Raw genomic sequence first — 15,779 nt, 5'->3', positions numbered from 1 at the left:
AAATGAACGGTCCCCAGAGATAAGAAACCTGGGATTCTGGTGAAGGACTTTGGGCTCAAGTAATAGGGTGAAATCTTGTGGCCCTCGCAGGCAGAAGTTGGACCTTGTGGTTCTCATGGGCCCAGGTTCCCACACAGGTTCACCCTCTGTCCCCCTCATGGGGGAAGGGTTCTAGGACTCAGAGAGAACTGAATTCTGGGGTAAGTGGAGGAAGTCCTACCCCATGTTATGGGTTATATGATAATGAGTCCTATAACCGCCTCACTGGAACCAATTCAATGCCTAATACAGGAGAGTGTGGGTGATGGGTGGTGGGTAGCAGCCCTCCCTTCTGTTAAAATTTAATAAAAGTTGCAGCCTGCCACTGAATTCCATGCATATGTCTGTTCTCATTTTGCTGCTGTGTCCACATCAATAGGTGTGCTGTTAATTCATATTAGCTAAACCATAATAGCTGACTCAGGTTAAAATAGCAGTGAAGACATGGCAACTCAGCTTTTAACTTGAGTGAGCAGCTCTAGTTAAAGCCTAGAGGGGAGTCTGGGGTTGAAAGCGAGATGCTAACCCAAGCTAAAAGGCAAATTGCCATGTCTTCACTGCTATTTTAACCAGAGTTAAGAACACACTGTTTGGTGGTAGTTGGTGGTTGTTGGTGATGGTGGTGGTGGTGGTGTGTGTGTGTTTCAGTGAAGTCATACCCACATGACAACTAGGGAAACAAAGGAGGTATGCCAATGGAAGTGAAAGGCTGAAAGATAAAGAAGAGTATGGGAGAGAAGAAGAAGATTGTGAGTAGAAAATAGAGAGGAAGTGATCAGCACATCAGAAAGAAATGGGAAGAAAATTGCAGCTGCAAAAATGGGAGGAAGTATTAGTGACTAAGAAAAGAGGGAATCCGTTTTATAACTTCAAAACGTCAGGGAGACAGTTAGCTGCACACTACTGGTGCAATGGGATATCCAAATAGGGACTGTAATTCCCTTCTCTGCTGTGACTATCTTTGGGCACATTATGCTGGAGCCGTGAGCTCAAGTGTTTACAGATCTGAAAGTGAATTTCAGGAGGCAACATGAGCATGTTGAAAAAGTCTAGCAAAATCATGGTATGGCCAGCCCTGCACTAAGAACGTGAGAAGGACAATGTAAGGCCTTTCCTTTGAAAGATGAGGGCAAGAAAATCATCATGGAAAAGCTATCATTAAAAGATGGAAGTGTGCAGGCTGAGTATAAGACAAGTAATTGGGTGTTCTGGGTTACATTTCCAGCTCTGCTATTGATGTGCTGTATGACTCGGCAAGACACTTCACCACTGAGGAATGCCTCAGTTTCCCTTGTAAAATAAAGATAATGTTTTAATATATCACATTACTGCACAGCCCAACTGCTGCCTGTAAATGCTTTAGGATCCTTAGATGAAAGGGAGTAATATATGGAGATATACCTATCTCATAGAGCTGGAAGGGACCCTGAAAGGTCATTGAGTCCAGCCCCCTGCCTTCACTAGTGGGACCAAGTACTTATTTTGCCCCAGTTCCCTAAGTGGCCCCCTCAAGGACTGAACTCACAACCCTGGGTTTAGCAGGCCAATGCTCAAACCACCAAGCTATCCCTACGCACCCCCTAAAGGAGGGATATCTCAGTGGTTTGAGCATTGGCCTACTAAACCCAGGGTTGTGAGCTCAGTCCTGGAGGGGGCCACTTAGGGATCTGGGGCAAAATCAGTATTTGGTCCTGCTAGTGAAGGCAGGGGGCTGGACTCAGTATGTAAACAAAGATATTTTAATATTAAAATAAAGACATTCACCATCTAAATCAACTATAATAAAGTACCTTAGGGCTTTGACCTCACGGAACAGCACTATGATACAATTTGAAACAGACTACATTAGTTCGCACCAGGGAACTTTTAGTGCACCCCAGCAGGGTCGAAACAGACCAATTAATGTGCAACATGTTAGTGTATTATAAAGATCACACTCCCGTACAATGCATTATCCCACTGTGTAGACAAACCCTTAGTCTTAATGCATGCATCTTTCAGATGGATATGGTATTCTTTATTTCCTGCTATAAATTTGTATATGGTTACTGTGAGCTATACTACAGCTGCTATGTTCCTCCTCAGAGGTGGCTGCATTTCATTAATGGGCAAGGGGTTACAAAGATATATAGGTGATGTTTTACAGTATATTTAGTTCCTGAGTTGGAAGATACTATTGAAATACAAAGTATTTATTAATAGCATCATAATCAATTTCCAGACCAAGAATGCCACAAGGCCAGGTTATTCCTCTACCTCACTTCTTTTGGGAACTCTAGTATTTACTCTCAGAAATGGATTAACTTACCGTGAGAGCCAGAAGTTTCCCATATGTGAGATGTGCTGGGATGTGGTCAGTCTTGGATCGCAACGACTCCATATACCAGTGTTCTGCTTCAGGCAGCTTGCTCAGTCTCATGTAGGCTTCTCCTATTAAATAAATGATAACCAGTCTGAGGACATAGGATTTTAATAGATTTATCATTTGAATTGCAAAAATTAAAAAAAAGTTCTACGTTGTGACTGTCCACCTATATATGAATGATGGCCTCTAAGACAATGCATAGCTTTGAATGCCGGCAAGTTAGAAAACAAACTACTTTATGGACACCTTAGTGATGAAGGAACGGAGGAATAGTCTTATTAAGGATGAAAGATCACAAGCGAGATGAAAGTCTGGTTGGAAAGGAATTGAAAGTGGGAGTATCAATCAAAATTCCCAAAGTAACCAACACATCTGCTATGCAAGAACTATTTCTTTTCAATCAATTCACATTACACAGCATGAAGTGAAATTACAGCATGTATTTGTGTTTAACCATAACGCATCAAGATCATAGATGAGGGTAAAAAAAACCAAGGTTGGTTTAGGGGCGGTTCTAGCTTTTTTGCCACCCCAAGCACGGCAGTCAGGCTGCCTTCGGCAGCGTGCCTGCGGGAGGTCCCTGGTCCCGCGGCTTCGGCATACCCGCCGCCGAATTGCCGCCGAATCCACGGGACCGGCAGACCTCCCACAGGCATGCCGCCGAAGGCTGCCTGACTGCTGCCATCGCAGGGACCGGCAGGGTGCCTCCCGCGGCTTGCCGCCCCAGGCACACGCTTGGAGCACTGGTGCCTGGAGCTGCCACTGGGAAGGTTAAGAAAAGTTCCCAAAGAAGGTTAGAATAATGAGGGAGGACATAGAAAAAACAAAACACACTGCAGTTGGTGAAATCTGGTGCCCTGCAATCAGGACCGGCTCTGGCTTTCTGGCCGCCCCAAGCAAAAAAAAACCTGCAGCGCGGCCGGAGCCAGGGTGCAGGGGGACTCCCTGCCCTGCAGATGTGCCCTGGCTAGAGGGGGGAGGGGGAGGGAGTGGGGGAGAGAGAGAAGGGGGGAGGCCAGGGCTTCAGCGGGGCACTGCCACGTGGCCCCTCCCACCGTGCCCCCTACCGGGAGGGCTCCACACCGCTCCAGTCGGCTGGGAGGGAAGGACACGGGCTGCCCTGCTGGGCTTGCTGCAGGGTGCTCCCGTCCTACATGCTGCTGCCCCATACAGGGCGGCCGGAGCGGAACAACAACAAAAAAAAGCGACCGTGCCGCCCTAGGATTGGGCGGAATGCCGCCTCCTACAAGCTGCCACCCCAAGCACCAGCTTGCTCGGCTGGTGCCTGGAGCCGGCCCTGCCTGCAATCACTGTATAACATCACTAGTGCTTTAATCTGATTTGAACTTTGAAAGGATTATGGAAGCCAATATGTGAAAAAGGATCAAAATCTGACAAACTTCTCAAAGTAAAATCCTTTGCTCTGAAAGACTCAGGCAGCAAATGTACAAGGATAGTGGGAGAATGATGGCAATGACAGAAATGCACTTTGGGGCAGTAATATTGAAATTTTTGAAAATGCATTTAATGTAGTGTAGAAGAAACAATTTGAAGAGAAAAATCAAACAAAATCTTGCAAAGCTAATCAGAAACAAGCAGGATTAAACAATTAATTAAAAATGAAGTATGACAGTTTTCAGAATAATAATACTCTGCATTTACATAGCACATTTTGAATGTGCTATAGACACATTTAGTGAAATCCTGGCCCCACTGAAGTCCATGGCAAAAAGACTAATGACTTCAATAGGGTCAGGATTACACTTATTAACTAACTGACATTATTTTCCGCATACGTATAAACTGTGATTTATCGAAGGCCCCATGCTAATTCAGCAGAATAAATGGGGTTAGACCTCAGGAGTTCCAACCCCATGCTCAGTCCAGTAACCTATGCTAACTCTCAAATGAATGGCATCAAATTTATAATCTATTACATGCAAAACAGCATGATTACAGTTGCAAAGTTAAGCACTCAAGTTAAAAAATGCCACAATTAAGGCTGCCTTATCAACCTGAATTTGCACCTCCTTGTGCATATGCATTATGCTACAGTCTTTAATGACATAATCACATCCTATCTTTTATACTCCAAACTGTCCTTGTCTGAGTCTTGTCTTTTCCCCATCCAAGTTCCATTCTCCTCACCTAGTCAGTCCCAGTCTCCATTCCTCAGTTTTCTCATCCCTGTCCCAGTCTCCTTGCTTAGCACAGCCTCATCTCACTCCTCTGGACTCCCCTGTCCTTAAGGCTCTCTCCCTCAACTCCCAGTCTCTTTGCCCAGCTTTTCCCAGTTCCCTGACCTTCCTCTCATTCCTTGTCTCTTTCCCCACCCAGTCCCAGTTCTCCCACTCTCTCTACCACTCCAATCGGTCTTTCCTCAGCATCCTGAACTCCAGTTGTCCACATTCTGAACTCCTTATCCATGTTCCCTATCCTCACTGGCTTCAAGCACCATCTCTGTCCTTGGGCTTCTCTTCTAGTTACAGTGTTTCCTCCCACCTCAGCTCCTTGTCCTCATCTCTTATCCCAGGCAACACCACTGCTTCACCCTGAACCACAGTTCCTCTTCGGATATATCTTTCCTCCTCCCTCACTACTTTACTGCCACATCACTAGCTCTAAGTCACAGTTTAATTGCCCTGCAAGTCCCAGGCTCCCCCTGCCCCCACCCCCCAATCTCCCTCACGGCTTCTCATTTTATCTCAGTTTCCTCCCCAACTACTAGCTCCCAGTCCCCACTGGTCATTTCCCTCCTCAGCGCCAAGTCCCAATCTCCTTGCACAGCCAGTCCCACTCTCCCTCCCCACCTCAACTCCTAGTCCTAGTTTCCCTCTCCCTCGACTTCTTATCCAAATCTACTCTGCTTCTCATCTGCAAGTCTGGTTCTTGTTCCCTCTGCATTCAAATTGGTCAGCTTCCTCTAGAGTGCATGGGCCCAGTAGGGCATCACTGACAGCAGAGGAGAGACCTGCGCCCTGTACTCAGTTTAGGTGTCTGACTTAGAGACCCATCATGGCCTGCAGCAGCTCAAAGCTACAATTTCAAGAAAAGTCCTGCTTGGTCCCAGCCTGTAGTATGCCCAATGTGGATTGAACCTTCAGGGAATTTAGTTGCTAAAATCTAAGAAGACTCTATTGAGCATGTGTAAACTGTGATATTTCAAAGAATTATAACTTAGTCCTATTTGGGCAGATTTGCACAGGGATGGAAGAAGGCACATCCCTGACACAAAGGTCACCCCCCACCCCCATAGTTTTCAAGTCGCTGCTTCAAAGCATGAAGTGCTACAAGTATTCAAAGAAAAGGCCACCAAAAATCAACATGAACACAACAACATATTTTCTCTTGCCTCATTCTCAGAAATGGCTGAACGCTTTTAGCTGAAAATTCCCCACTCCACCCCCAAAAAGATCTGAGGCAGACACCTGGCATGAAAAATTTCAGCCTAAATGGTGACAGTTAGGCACAATTATAAGCAATTGAAAATAGGGTCTTATAATTGGAAGTGACAGACAACCTTAATAGGTGGTGCTGCCAGAACCATCTATAATAGTCTCATAGATCCAACAATGCATTATGAACTGTTTAAACTTATGAAGAGACACAATCTTATCAAATATTTCTCATGATGGATGCTAATATAAGGAACTGGAGAGATAAACAGATGCGCTTGAAAGGCTGGTAGGCAGATTAAATTGAGGAAGATTAAATTTTAGAAAATCAAGTACTTCACAGCAAAACCTATTAAATGACCTTCTCCTGGAGGGTATTGTTGACTCTGCATCCAGAAATTCAACTCTGAATTTACTGACCTAAATGTCAAACTGTCTACACAGAAAGCTCCCTTGAAGACTTTAAAATTGCTCTCCTTTGCTGGCCATATTCAAGTATTTCTATTGAAAGCTTTATTTCTGCCTGTAAAGCCCAGGTTCTAACTGTCTGTAATATAGCAGCTTTTGATTATGTGACTACAGCTGAAGGTCTATCAGGGTTTCCTCTATAACTATTTTTTTTGGGGGGGGGGAGGATTTAGAGCCCTGCTATTAAATAATCACTTCAGTTAAGGATGTGATGGGGGTTTGTCCCAGATAGGGGGAAAAATATTGCAAACATTCAGTTCAATCAATCTGGCCATATTCTTGGTTAAAGTAAGTTAACTCTAATAAAAGCTTCTATGGTTTGAGATGTTTTTCAACCATTCTATTGGATGAGATATATAGGGATTGGATTTTGTCATTTAGGATGAGATTATATATATATCTGCACAGGGCCAAAAAGTTTAAAATAGAATTAGTGATATTTGACACTTACTACTGTATATTTGCACAAACTTTTGTAATGTGAATGATCTAATTTTCAGTAAATCCTTAATAGAGCACCCAGTGACATGAGATATGAAAGTAGCTGCAGAATACAAACTGGCTGCTCCATTGACCTTCACACTATCAGCATTTAACACATTCATTTGTAAAGTGCTCATACTGAAAATAGAAATGGTTCCATATAACAAATTCAGTTTGATAATGTATCCGGTCAAACCTATGCAGTTTAATGAACGTATATCCCACTTTGACAAACTAGATCACAAAGGCACAGAAGGAAATCTGTTATATGTCACAATGTTTCAAAGGTACCTCAGTCACCATAAGGAGAACAAGTCAACGTACAGGAATCTGGGCCCCAATTCAGCAAAAGCACTTAACCCTGTGCTTAAGTGATTCTGCTGAAAAGAAGCCATAGGGAGATACCAAAACGAAAGCTTTTGATGGCTCACCACAGGTACATGATCATTCAATACTTTGCAGGGTTAAACGAGTTCTCAGCAGTAACATTAATTTACAGATTCCTATCTTTAGTATTCTGTGGACTTTAAACCTGAAACTGGTGGAAGCCACATCCAATGGGACATCTAAAACAAGACATGACTCACCAATGTAAAGCTCAACTGGTGTGGGGGAGGGAATACGGGGGACCCCACAATATTGGAATTATTTGTTCAACAAATTTCAAGTTCGGGGAGGAATTATTCACCTAACATTCTCTTTAAATTACCCAGCTTTAAAGGCAATCCCGCACTGGGAAGGGGATGGGCTAGGTGATCTCATTATTACACTGCAGCTGTAATTTACTTAGTATATTTATATATGATGCTATATTTAAAGTGTTTTGTAGATTGTTTCACCAAGAACCCTTTTAATTTAATACTTTAGTACAAAGGAAAGCATAATGGATAGAATGTATCCTTTAACTACATCGATGCCAACAAAAGCCTTGAAACTAAAAATTAGTTTATTCCGTATTTACTACACAAAACAAAGAATCATTTGCAACACTTCTATTACCATTGCAAAAGCAGTCTAAGGTGTTTTCTTTTTATAAACACCAGAACCCTCAGGAATCTTACAATACAAGCACATATTTCAAAACTTCTTAGAAACAGGAAAACAACACTTAAATCATCACAGTGGAAAAGGTGTGAAACAATTCAAGACAAAAACAATGATCAGTTAAAAAAACAAAAATAATAAGAAAAGAGTGATTAGTGATGAAAAGAAAAACAAAGATTAGGTGGCTACAATGAGTTATCTTCTCTAGGAGTCAAATTTACCACTTTACACTGCAAAGGAGTAGATTGTGATATGGTTTAGCACCCAAGAGGGGAAGAAAGGAGTTATGAATTTCCAGAATGTCTCATATAGTGAAAAAGAACAAAACAAGGGACTATTTAGTGCGAACAGGGAGACAAGCAGTGTTATGCAGTTCTAGATTAGGATCACTACCTGTCTTTACTTCTGGTTTGTTCATAAACAAGAGGGATTTGCATATTGGATTATTTCTACTTTGGGCAGATATTAGAAAATTTCAAACATACCACAAATAATGTTGCTATATTTTCAGCACTAAGAAATCCTGAAATATGAATAACCCAAGCAAAGGCCATTTCCCTGAGGGGAACATGTTAGATGTATTGATGAGCAGACTATTATGGGGCTGCAAATGTACCAGCATTATGCATCTATAGATACTGAAAAGACAAATACAGGTATATATTACCCATAGTCAGGACAGATGCATTGCAATCTGCTTCTTAGTACTATCAGGTAGTATTTAAAAGTGTTTGTAATATGCAAAAAAAAAAAAAAAAAAAAATCATTCATGGCAAAACATTGGTGTACCAAATCTGAGAGTATAGAGTTTCAAAACATCAACTTGTCCATTGCACTAACAAAAATGGAATTCAAAATAGAATAAAAGGAGATATATTTTATAACATTATATTGCACATGCTTAATAAGCATATTTACTACATGTTTTGCATCAATTGTACTGTACCGTTACACCTTCACAGAACATATTGCAATGGCTTTTTCTGAACTACTAGGGTATGCATGCAAATAATAAAGCTAAAAGCACTGTTATAGCTATGCTTAATAGTTATGTTTAATCTATAATGCAGCATGCACATTATTGTTAATAAGCATAGTCTGCACACAGAACTTCTCTGGAGCCATTGGTGCATGTGATCTTAATGTATATGAAGTATACTGTACACAGAACAAGCATTTTTTTTTCTTTCATAGAACAATCTCTTTGAAGATTTCTCAGAGCACACAGCATTTTATAAGCTTTTTTGCTGGAGGGGAATCAATTACTCATTTATATGGATTTGACTGTGTTCTTATAGGCCACTTGCAACCAATCAAAATGGAGACTCAGATTTTTGGTTTAATTAGAATGAAAATCAACTTAAAAAAATCCTACAACTGGATGGAGAGGGATGAAAATAAAAAGCAAATGAATTTCAATAAGGAACTGAACAGTCCTTAAAGAAATATAGTCTGAAAACTCCAGTGAAACAAGAAGTCATTGACAAACAACTCAGCTGAGATAGTTATTTGATTTTTTAGTTTCAGACAGATGTGTCACCCACAGTCACTAAGGACAGAACAAATGGAATGACTCAGCATTTGTAAATGAAAAGATAATTTGTCTCTTATATCTTTCATTTTATGCAGGTGTATAGTAAAAAAATGTAGCCATTGTTGAAGTGGTAAACATTGACATTGTGTCAACAGTGTATTTCTTTTCAAAGGGCTGTTGATGAAAGGACCTACCATTTGGACCATGCGTAATTGGTATACCAGTAGCCCAATTTAGATATCAGACTATATTTCTGTCTGAAAATGTAATGGTTACGCTCATTTTTAAACCAGACTTCTAATATGTTAAAATATTGAACTCATAGGCTCTTGGCCTCTCCAGAATACGGTGTGTGTAATAAAATTGAAGTGTTTTACATGAGAATAGAGATTGATTGTCCCAGGAGAAGAAAAATGTGAACAAAAACTTTTGGAACTCGGTCTCAAAATGGTCTCAAATGTAGTAGCCACAACCCCCTTAGCAATTCACTTCTGTAATCTTTGTACTCAGTCTGAATAATTAGAATCCTAAAACAAAACAGCCAGAAGTTTCAATCAGCCAAAAGTTTCATATTCAGCTTTGCATGAGCGGATATAAATGACAGTAACCTACTTGGGGGTGACGTAGGAGAATAGGGGAAGAGGGGAGCACAACTTTTTCTTCCCACTGTAGCAAACTCCATTATTAGCACCTCTATAATGTACAATCAAGCATTTGCATGAGGAGAAAAAAGGCCTCATGTTCAGCTTATATACACTTAAAGAAAATAAATGTTTTGTAATGTACATTATTAAACTATTCTCAATAAACCTTCATTAGAAGCATGCCCAATGTTTTGACTACTGACTCTGACATAAGTGCAGGGCATCATGTTTTTAATAGGTTATGGTGTGGGACACATATTGCACAGCTCAGTCATGTTTGGCTCTTAAAAAATAAGTCTAGCACAGCATGAACTGTAAGACTATACCAACAAAAGTGTTCCTTGGAGCCCTAAACAATATTTAAAAGCAATTCAATAAGAAAAGCATTTACTGGGAGTAAGGGGCAAAAGGGGAAGGAGTCTTAATAATATTAACAGGCTTGTACAAATGGCCACATCCACCCAAAAGAATAATCAAATAAAGTGATAGTTATGTTATAACCATCAACACAGAAACTCCTCTCTCTGTGCTAAATCTTCATATTCGTGATGTGAATCTCTATTTCTATGCCAGATGTAAAATCTGGCTCCCCCACCTGTACTATACATGGCTTCCACTGGTGTAAGACAGCTTGGTTTCTGTCCATATGTAATGTAGCAGAGCAACAAGGAGAAATCATTTAACTTCCTAGAGACTGAAAGAAGAAAACTTGCCATGGATAGTAACCTTTCACCATGCACATGTGCTCAGCATCTGCACATAAGCAACATGTGTAGAGGCAAATTGGGAAGGCTGAGAAAGAGACTGAGTGGTAACTTCATTTACGAACAGCCTTCCAAGGGGAGCAATGGGACAAAATACCTAACTCACTTCAAGACTGAGCTTGGTACGTTTATGGAGGGGATGGTATGAGGAGACTGCCTACAATGGTATGTAGCTGATCTATAACTGCTAGTAACAAATATCCCCCAACGGCCAGTGATGGGACATTAGATGGGGAGGGCTTTGAGTTACGAGAGAGAATTCTTTCCCGGGTGTCTGGCTAGTGGGTCTTGCCAAAATGCTTAAGGTCCAACTGACTGCCATAGTTGTGGTCAGGAAGGAAGTTTCCCCTGGATCAGACTGGCAGAGATCCTGGGTTTTTTTGCCTTACACTGCAGCATGGGTCCTGGGTCACTTGCAGGTTTAAACTAGTGTTAAATGGTGGATTCACTGTAACTTGAAGTCTTTAAATAATGATTTGAGGACATCAGTAACTCAGCCAAAGGTTATGGATCTATTACAGGAGTGGGTGGGTGAGGTTCTGTGACCGGTGATGAGCAGGAGGTCAGACTAGATGATCATGATGGTCCCTTCCGGCCATAAAGTCTATAAGTCAATGAAAAAGTCACAAGTTCCACCAAGGCCCCTCTTTTTCTGCTCCCAACTTTCCCTCATAACCTGCACTGTGTACACATACTATTCAGTGCACATAGGATTAGATGCAAGTTACAAAAGAAGCTCTCTATCAAAAATGGTTATCAAGTTTAACTGAAATGCACTTGAAAAATAGGCAGAGATGGATGAAGTGCATTTGCCATTCAATAAGCTGAACAACATTATCCATATATTTCCCTTTATCTCTCAATATTAATATAAAGCTCCAACACTTCATTTCACTGTCTTTCACACCACTAAACTGGCAGAAGTATGAATTACTGTAGCAGGTGGGCCTGTGTGGTTTTAAAAGCAGTGTAATACAATCAACTGTATAATATCATATTTCCAGGAAAGCAAAAGACATCTAGACCCAAGCCTGATCCTTAAGCAATCCTAATATTGGCATTAAAGTGTTCAAGATCCCATGGGGACCATTATATCTTTTGACCCCAGGTTTTAATTGAAACTTTAAACAAAATATATTACCTATTTAATGCAGCTAAGCTGGACTCTGGCCTTTGTAGTGTGTGTTGTAATGCCAAGCAAATTAATCTCTGTAACCTTAGTACATTCTTTTAAATTTATATCAAGGATGAATGCCATAGAGAAAATTTATACCAAGCCAACCCCACACAGAATATTAAATAATTATTTTAATTCCAGTTTAAAGGCTTTAATTTTGTGTTTGTTTTGTGTTTTTCTTTTTAAGAAAAGAAAAATAAATAATTTTTTTCTTGGTACACAGCCAACAAAACATATGGTTTCCTTAGCGTGGTTGCTGCACACCTGGCAAAATAAATCACAGTGATAGAGTACCAAAATCTACACTGCGGCTTTTCATACACATGAACTTTGAACATCTGACGTAGGTCTCCAGGCCCTGCCTTTCATACCATAAGCAAAACACAAAGCCAAATGGATAACTTGATCCTCTGGGTCAAAGATTCCCTTTTAATTTAAGAGGCAAACTAGTTCCTAATTTTTAAAAAGCAAGAAGTCTAAGTGGCACATGAAGGAATGAGTCCTGGCTTGCCAGAGTAAAAAGGCCAATGGGAGCAAGCACAGGAAAAGTACTGAAACACAAAACATGGAAAACAGGTGGTGCAAAGGTTTAATGCTGCTGGTGAGATAATGCACTTGGAGATCTTGAGTTCAAATCCGAATACAGTATAAACTATGAGCCTCCTCTTTATATTCCTTTGAGTATATAATGTACATTGTATGGGGGGAATCTCTAGGAAAGCCCCATTAAATCCCTGGAATGATAGATAGAAATGGCTATCAAATCAAGTCAGACACTTGCATTTAATGCTGTGTACCAAAGACAGCAAGTGGTTGAGGCTTAAATTTAATCACAAAGCCAATTGGAGGGGATTGGCCTCACATCCTCTGTATTCTTGGATTATACATTCAGCTATGGAGATTCTTGGTCACGCACACTAGATCTGAGATAGGAAAGGACTTCTCCTGCACATACTAAGAGCATTTCAGGGATCTCCCCTCTTCCTCTGTAGCTCTGAGCAGATATCCACCATAAACTGGGTGAGCCTAGCTCAGATTGTCAAATTCCTGCAGTTACAAGCAGGTGAGTTCTGGCAGACCTCACTCCCAACACTCGCCCATTGTGTACCTAATGAAAAGTTTATTAACAGACAAAGCCTTGCAAGAAGTAGGCAGACAAATTTACCTAAAATAATACATCCAAACAATAGCTATATAGCTAACATGTTGATTAATTTAACTTTACATACAAAAACAAACAAACATCTCCGTGCCCAATTCATAAATAGGATCTGCAAGGTACATTCAATGGTAGGCTGGATGTATTCAGTCTGTTGGCTCTAGCATTGCAATCTATCCAGAAATGGAAAATTTAGGAAAAGTTATATTTGCTATCTAGCCCTGTAACAGCCTGACACTGTTTGCAATCTTGTTAGCAGGCATTGATCCTTCTGAAAAAGTGTTAAGTGAGCTCTGTTGACTCTGAAGCAAGTGACTTTTTATTAAGGGAGCTGGTCTGACTGTGGGGTGGTAGCTCAGTGGTTTGAGCATTGGCCTGCTAAACCCAGAGTTATGAGCTCAATCCTTGAGGGGGCCATTTAGGGATCTGGGGCAAAAATCTGTCTGGGGATTGGTCTTGCTTTGAGCAGGGGGTTGGACTAGATGACCTCTGAGGTCCCTTCCAACCCTGATATTCTATGATTTAAAGGAGAGAGGATCCAGAGCATGGATAAAGCAATGAATGAAATAATCCTAGAGCAGGACTGAGCTGGTCTTTATGTCATCTTTTTGTTTTGTTTGCTAATTAATACAAATCCCAGGAAGAGAGTGAGTTCCGACATGTGGCATGAGGACTGTGCTTATAAAACGAGTTGGGGAAGGCATCACCAGCACTTACATATAGAAAGGGGGTAAGTAAAGTACTCAGTCAAGAATCTATTTTACCCAAATTTTGGGATTATTTTCTATTTAAAAACAGCAGATTAGATACTTATGAGGAGCAATGATTTCATAGGATCACTCCATTCAAAGAAAAAGGAGGAAAGGGCAACTCACCCATTTTATATTACATAATCTGTTTTACCAGAAATAATTTTGACTATAATTTTGCAACTTTTGCTACTGGAAATCACATTTTTTTCAAGATTTTGAAATTATACTTTTGCACACAAAAGGGGAGTCAAACTTGTCAGGCTCTATCTAAACACTACAGTCTGCCAAAGGTCTCTATAGGGGAATAATAATAAGCAGATGTTTAATTCATAAAACAAAACAATGGCTGTTGATCAGCTTGATAGGATAATCAGTGCATGCTGACAAATGAAACTGATTAATTGGGAATACAACCTAGACCATTTATCAACAAAAAAATGAGTACAAAAGCAAGATTTTAAGCCATTGATTTGATCCGATGAGATTCAGTATTCCAGAAAAGTGACAACAGTGTATAAATATGTATTGCCAAAGTGAGTGTGGTTTATAGAGAATCAAAAACAAGTAATGCTATAACCATGGCAATACAAATATTTAATTTTGAATTTACATCCTTAACCGTTTTAAGACATAGACTTTAAAAAAGCACCAGATCAAACTGCAGTTTTAGAATAATTGTTTCATCATCAAATACTTAATGTATCTTGTTAAAAGGAGAAAAACTACACACTCAAAACACGTAACTTGGGGAGTGAGGATCAGAATCTTGATTCAATGAATGTGTTAAACTCCCTTTAGTGTAAGTGGGAGTCATGTTCATTGACAGAACATACACTGCACGGTATACATTGAAAGGTATTACTCTTGCTATCCTGCCCAAAGGAAAACTTATCTGATTCTACTGGACCATATTCATCTCTAAGGTACCTCCAATGATTCTCCACTAGAGCTGTGCAAATAGGTGATTTTTTTGGTTTGCTGGTCATACCGAAAACAAAAATAGAGTTGATCCAAAATGAAAATTTTAAACATTTTTTGGAAATCAAAAAGTAAAAAACAAAAATAAAAAAAAATAAGAAAAATAAAATTCAATGGTCGTTTCAGGTCAAAATGTTTCATTTTCAAGCTTTAATCATTTTTTTAAATAAAATTGAAGTAAACTCAAAACAAAGTTGCTTCAAATGGAAAAAATAAACTTTTTGAAAGGGTCAAAACAAATGTTTATATTATTTTGGATTTAGTTAGTTAGTTTTTCTTATACCAAAACAATTTGATGAATTTGCTAAATGTTTTGTTCAGCCTAAATCTGCATTTTCTGGTGAAATAAGTATTGGTGAAAACTAAGCCGCACTGGATTCAGCACACCCACACACATTCACAGGGGATATCGTTCAAACTTATTCCCTTTCCTGGGGTTTTCCTTTATTGTTATTTTAAAGAAAAACAATCCCAACCCCTGCTGACCTTTCTCTTGAGCTTAGTTGTTCCTAGAGCTTTTTCTCTGACAATCACCCTAGTTCTCTTTACTTCAGAAACACACTCAAACCCTTTCGTATCTTAGATTGGATAATTCCATAATTCAGACATTAAGGTAAGTCAACAGAAACAGGTGCATTTCTGTGCAGGGTCCTACTTAAAGCGTTTTGTATCTCTATGCAGGATCTTAGGACCTGCCACCTGGTTATATCAGGTTTTAAGTCAAGTGATTTATCCAACTTAAATTTCTATCCTTTTATATTTATATTTTGAAAACAAAGAGAAAAATAATTTAGCTTTTTAAGAAAAGAATTTAATGCACTGAGGCTGCCTTCAACAGTCTGAAAGGACAGGTCAGCTGGACCCAGAGGGACTATTGGATTCTCTTATTGTAGACTTCAGCTTACTCAATATTTTCTCCACCTCCCCCTTTTTTTTTAAAAATGGAGATATCCTATCTCCTAGAACTGGAAGAGACC

At 39.9% G+C, this 15,779-nt stretch overlaps 1 protein-coding gene across 1 annotated transcript in view; it reads right to left on the bottom strand.

Moving 5' to 3' along the window:
• Positions 1 to 15,779, bottom strand: part of TMTC2 (transmembrane O-mannosyltransferase targeting cadherins 2) — a 356,119-nt gene that overhangs the window by 82,307 nt on the left and 258,033 nt on the right. The window contains exon 8 of the mRNA XM_034772257.1: positions 2,348 to 2,469. Within this exon, the coding sequence (XP_034628148.1) occupies positions 2,348 to 2,469 (122 nt within the window). The remainder of the gene's footprint in view (positions 1 to 2,347; positions 2,470 to 15,779) is intronic.

Source organism: Trachemys scripta, chromosome 1, assembly GCF_013100865.1.
Source record: "Trachemys scripta elegans isolate TJP31775 chromosome 1, CAS_Tse_1.0, whole genome shotgun sequence".
NCBI classification, from domain to species: domain Eukaryota; kingdom Metazoa; phylum Chordata; order Testudines; family Emydidae; genus Trachemys; species Trachemys scripta.
Note: the sequence above shows the minus strand (reverse complement) of the source record. Positions and strands in the feature narration are given on the sequence as shown.